Consider the following 4,794-nt stretch of genomic DNA (forward strand, 5'->3'; position numbering starts at 1 on the left):
ATCTTATCACTAACATCAGGTGATGGAACTGGGAAGATCTGCTTAATACCTGGGGAGTGGGACACAGAGAATGAGGGTTTAGATTTATGAGGTAGACCCAGCAGCTGCACCACCACCCATCATGCCCAAACAAAACATATTTTGCTTCTTTCTGCTTCCAAAGAATCAAACTGTTAGCCCGTGAATGCATGCATCTGCCTTTGGTCCCATCCAGTTTGGAACTACCTCTTGTATTTTCATATGTATTAAGGTTCATTAACCATATAGTTTATTGTCTAAATCATTAAATCATGCATTCACATTCATTTACTTTTCGAATGAATCTGCAAGATTAGGCTTTGTAGCAGCGAAAGGTCATTAGAGATCAAATTACTAATAAAACTAAAAGTTGAGTAGTACAAATCTTAAATGGTAAAATATCTGGTGGATATGATACAGATTTCGCGTAACATCCACAGCACCATTCATCTGTTCCACCGTGGAGTATAGTGAGTCGGAGTTGAAGTGGCCATTTTTAAGTAGGAGGGCCACGAGGAGATTGCACATGGGTGGCCTTGGTTTGAGCTAACCGTAAAGCAGCATTAGCAAGGTCACCGGGGAGGGCTTGGTAGCCACCTGCATCTGGGTCAGCGGTTAAAGTCGTAACACAGAATGCTTTGTTGGACATCTAGTTGCACACCTCCTTGAGAAGCACCGTGCCATTGAGGACCTCCATGGTGTGATGACCATGAACATGATCAGTAACCAGAGGAGAATGGGACTGGGACTGGGACTGGGACTGGGTGGTTGATATCTTGCCATTGCCACGTCTCTTTTGATTCAGATATTGATTTTTTGTCTGTAAATTGCAAGTTGAACACCTGTTTAGTGTGCCATCTTTGGATACATTAAGGCTGCATTTTGATGAACCAGAATCCAACCATATAAGCATACAAGATTCATCAACAATGGTTTAATGTATTTGTGCAATTCGCCTATGATGTATCAAACACAAACTTTTTATTCTATTCAAATGATAATAAAATAGAAAACAATAGTATGGATAATAACCTTACAATTTATTGGTTTTTACAACTGAAAAGAACCTTCTCTCCTAAGCAATTACAAATGGTGCACTACTTGCTGCAGTTTATATTATATGCAAAAGTGTACATAAAAACACAATAACAAAAGATAATTATTCAACTATATATTTGTCTCTCAAAATCAATTTTTCTTCTACTACTTCTCCTTTGAAATACCTGCTTAGGATCCATCACCTTGCTGCCTGAATTGGTTTCTCCTCTCTTTTCTTTGCCTTTCTCGGACTCTCCTCTCACCATCTTGGCCTCCAACTTCTTCTGCATATCTCTTTCACTTGTTTCAGGTACCCTGCTCTTTATCCCCTCATGTTGCAGCTTATTGTTACACTCTTGTTTTGCTTCAGCTTCAACTTCAGACGGTGCCTGTCTCACTCTGGTTGTTAACTCTGGTTTATGAGTCGTGGCCCTGGAACCACTCTCTTGTTCGAAAAACAAGACTTGGACCACCGTTCTCAATGGTAGCCTCTCATTCTTTACCGCATGTGCACGCACCTCTGGGGACAGTTTCTGGCAGTCTAGCATTCTGCATAGCCTTTTCTTTTCTGCTTTACTTACATCAGGGTGCTCCTGCTTAAATCAAATGCATTAATATGTTTATGCATATCAGTATCCATAACATGCAGAAATGAGCAACTGGGAGATGATTAGTGAATTCGTATCACCTTGAGATAAATGTTAATGGCCTTATAAAGTCCATCATGATCTTCCCTGGCAACATCCGGCAGTGCTTCAGCTAGAGAAACTAATTTGGATATCGGCATGTTGACATCCCTTGCAACAACTTGAAGATATGAATCGATAAGCTTCCCCGTCTTTCTAATTGATCTAAGCAAGTAGACGTTTTCTGCAGGTGCTGGGGATTGTCTTCTCCATAGTGCCAAATAACTGTCTAATACTGCTGCAACCAAGTCAATATCATAATAGTGCTGATCAGTAGGGAACTGTGAAGGAAATAGTATATAATTTAGTGTCGCCTCTTCTAATTGCAGACCGGCTTTCCTTATCAATTCAGTCTTTGTCACCGAGGACGCTCCTAGATAATTTGCAATGCTAAGGAGCTTTAACAAGAAGCCTATTGAAACCGAGCCTCGATCGGCAGGAATCATGCTCACAATGGATTCAATAATTCGCCTACTTTTTCCCTTGGATTCTTCAGTCTGAGACCCTGAACTATGGGGAGGTCTAGACTTTGTAGTGTCCGGTAGCCAACGACATGCATACACATGCAAAGCTTCACCAATGAGCTGTGGTGGTGGGATGTAGGCTGATCTTACAGCAGTGATTATGCATCGAAAGAGGTCTATGTCAAGATCCGATATGTCTTCCGTCCACCAATCTTTCGGGACAGACTGGTGTTTTTGTTTATTGTACCCTGGTCTAGTATAAGTGTAGGACCATGAAACCTGCAGGGAGTCACTTCAATTAACCTAATGTACGTTTTCTGCACAAAATATGCAAGCAGTAAAATAGATGTAAAAACCTTAGCTGTGGTTGTGAGGATTTTCTCTACAATAGAATCAATGCACCTTCTAATGATTCCAAGGTTCTCTGACCACTCCGGTAACTTAATCGTAGTCTGAAGCGTGATGATCGGGTCCTTCCAGCCTTCAAGAATGCATGAATTGAAGAAAGCTTCTAGTTTTAGAACAAAATTTCCCTTCTCAACGGATTCAGTCATTCTAAGGAACTTAGCAGCACAAAATGCAGGCACAAAGTTATGGGCGCTGAGATTGATTGTTATCCCATAGCAAAACTTAGCACAGAGTTCAAAAGCATCTTCACCCCCTGGAACATCGTGAAGGTCTATAGTAACAATGTCGGAGTCATCAGAATCCGAGCAGAGACGTTGTAGAAGGCCACACTTGGGAACAAGTGGAACCTGCAACTAAGAATAACACCATTAATTAAGAGGCTAAGTTATCTACCAACCCCAAAATCTCTAGTTCTCTTCCCCAAAATGCTGAATCTACAAGCCTAAACATGATGCATATGCCGGAAACTATCAGAATAAGGCAAGAATTCATGATATCTATTATGAACTCGATAAAGTATACCTTATGTAGAAGAAAACAAACGTTGTTAATCCTTATTGTAAGATCACTTGGTATGTCTGAAATCACAGTCCTGGTAGCCTCTTCTGTGTAGAAGGTGTCTGGCTTTGACCCAATTTTCATAAACTTCATTTTTCTTTTCTTTTTTTCCCTTGTGATCAAATTCTCCCTTTGCAACACTGTAATATTTGATTGAAAGACAATTTCTTGAAAGATTTTAAGATCTGCTACGTAAAACACAAAAAATGAAATAGCTCAAAATCATATGCTTCCATTACACAAACAACAGACAACAAAACCCACAATCAGCAACACGTGCATATGCATACTCTGACAAGAACAGTTGAACCAAACCAAGGCAAGGCAGCCACTCAATTAAACTACGGTTACGCTGATGTAACCCTTTGTTTTTTTTTCAGCTTTTTGGATTTTGGTATTTGGCTGATATATACTGAAAGTGACATGAAAGAAACTGAAGCATCCCCTCCCCCCCCCCCCAAAAAAAAAAATACTAAAATTGAGTGCCCAGAAACTTCAAATATAATGAATAAACTTGACCTACATGCAGTTCACAAACATGGCAAAAAGAAGATGAAAAGAGGAAAATGTTAGAAACAAGAAGCTCAAGGTGTATGAAAGAGTGATGTGGTGGATCTAAGTAACTGGAGAGCTTCAGTAATCAGTATGTAAAAGTGTTGCAGACAAATGCAAATGCAAATGTATTGTTTACCTTAACTTTTTATTCAACACAAAAGGGTCCCATCATCTTCACCATTCCTGTTTACAACCCTACAAAGCCCTTTAGCCTGTAGTAACATGTCTTTACCTGAAAAATCAAAAAAGATAAAATTCACCTAATTTTCTTCGCTGTCATGCACTGCAAGAGATTGAGGATTTGATGGCTTGGAAACCAGAAGAGTCTTGAAGGAAACAATCCCAACTTTTTCAAACTTAACTTTAAAACCTCTCCTCAAAGTCTTCCTCAATGACATTTGTTTCCAATACCTTACAATCCTTGGCGGTTTCATTCAAGTTAATACTTAACACTGTGAACTTGTTTTGCCAATTCCCGGACACATGTTAGTACAAGAAACTGAAAACCCCGGGAATCCGGTTCCCACCCAGTGAAGTTAACACTCAAGCCAACAGCCATGTGATCTACTTATACACATATATATAGTCCGGACTTGGAGTTTAGTTTGGTTGATTCGTACTATCGTTTTAAGAGGTTACGTTGAGTAGGGTCTAGACTTTAGAAAATATTAAGTATTTAAACTCACAATCTGGGAAGACAATGCCTAATTTAACTAATATGTAAACCAGAAGCGACCTAAAGTCCATCATACCAAAACATTTTAGGGGGGCAGACCCCTCCCACTGCCTACTTGGTTACGTCCCAGTCTAGACTTTAGAGTTCAAATCTCAGTATTTGTAATCCGGAAGCATGGTATTATAGAAAATAAGTGCAGTCTGTGAATTCATTCTAAATCACATAAATTCAGTTGATCCCAGTTGATGAACTCTCTTGAATTTGATCTAATACATCTATTTCCTAGCTCATACTCTATAATTTAGGAAAGTGAAAGCCTGTGTATTATTTCCTATATCACTCATGACTGATACAAGACAAGACCAGAGCATGGACCTGCAGATATATCAAA

At 39.5% G+C, this 4,794-nt stretch overlaps 1 protein-coding gene across 4 annotated transcripts; it reads right to left on the reverse strand.

Annotated features, from left to right (window-relative positions):
* Nucleotides 1-1,015: 1,015 nt before the first annotated feature.
* On the reverse strand, nucleotides 1,016-4,223 carry LOC120146930 (BTB/POZ domain-containing protein At5g47800-like). 4 transcript variants are annotated; one of them, XM_039160414.1, is made up of 5 exons: nucleotides 3,988-4,223; nucleotides 3,137-3,357; nucleotides 2,563-2,967; nucleotides 1,745-2,485; nucleotides 1,016-1,649 (listed from the first exon to the last, which is right to left on the reverse strand). In XM_039160414.1, the coding sequence occupies exons 2-5, from the start codon at nucleotides 3,263-3,265 to the stop codon at nucleotides 1,182-1,184; spliced, it is 1,743 nt and encodes a 580-aa protein (XP_039016345.1). In that variant the 5' UTR covers nucleotides 3,266-3,357; nucleotides 3,988-4,223; the 3' UTR covers nucleotides 1,016-1,181. The 4 variants fall into 4 exon arrangements, with proteins under 4 accessions (XP_039016345.1, XP_039016346.1, XP_039016344.1 ...); XM_039160415.1 differs by having other exon boundaries at nucleotides 3,960-4,223; XM_039160413.1 differs by lacking the exon at nucleotides 3,988-4,223 and having other exon boundaries at nucleotides 3,137-3,416.
* Nucleotides 4,224-4,794: the final 571 nt, after the last annotated feature.

The sequence above is a fragment of the Hibiscus syriacus genome, unplaced genomic scaffold (genome assembly GCF_006381635.1).
Source record: "Hibiscus syriacus cultivar Baekdansim isolate YM2019G1 unplaced genomic scaffold, ASM638163v2 tig00110931_pilon, whole genome shotgun sequence".
NCBI lineage: Eukaryota > Viridiplantae > Streptophyta > Magnoliopsida > Malvales > Malvaceae > Hibiscus > Hibiscus syriacus.

Bases quoted from the DNA above. Each gene is read 5' to 3' on its own strand.
- LOC120146930 (XM_039160414.1), bottom strand. From the start codon at position 3,265: ATGAAGTTTATGAAAATTGGGTCAAAGCCAGACACCTTCTACACAGAA. The intron at 2,486-2,562 runs GTTTTTACATCT...GACTCCCTGCAG, and splicing joins TCCTCACAACCACAGCTAAG to GTTTCATGGTCCTACACTTA. The intron at 1,650-1,744 runs GTGATACGAATT...TGATTTAAGCAG, and splicing joins CCATTAACATTTATCTCAAG to GAGCACCCTGATGTAAGTAA.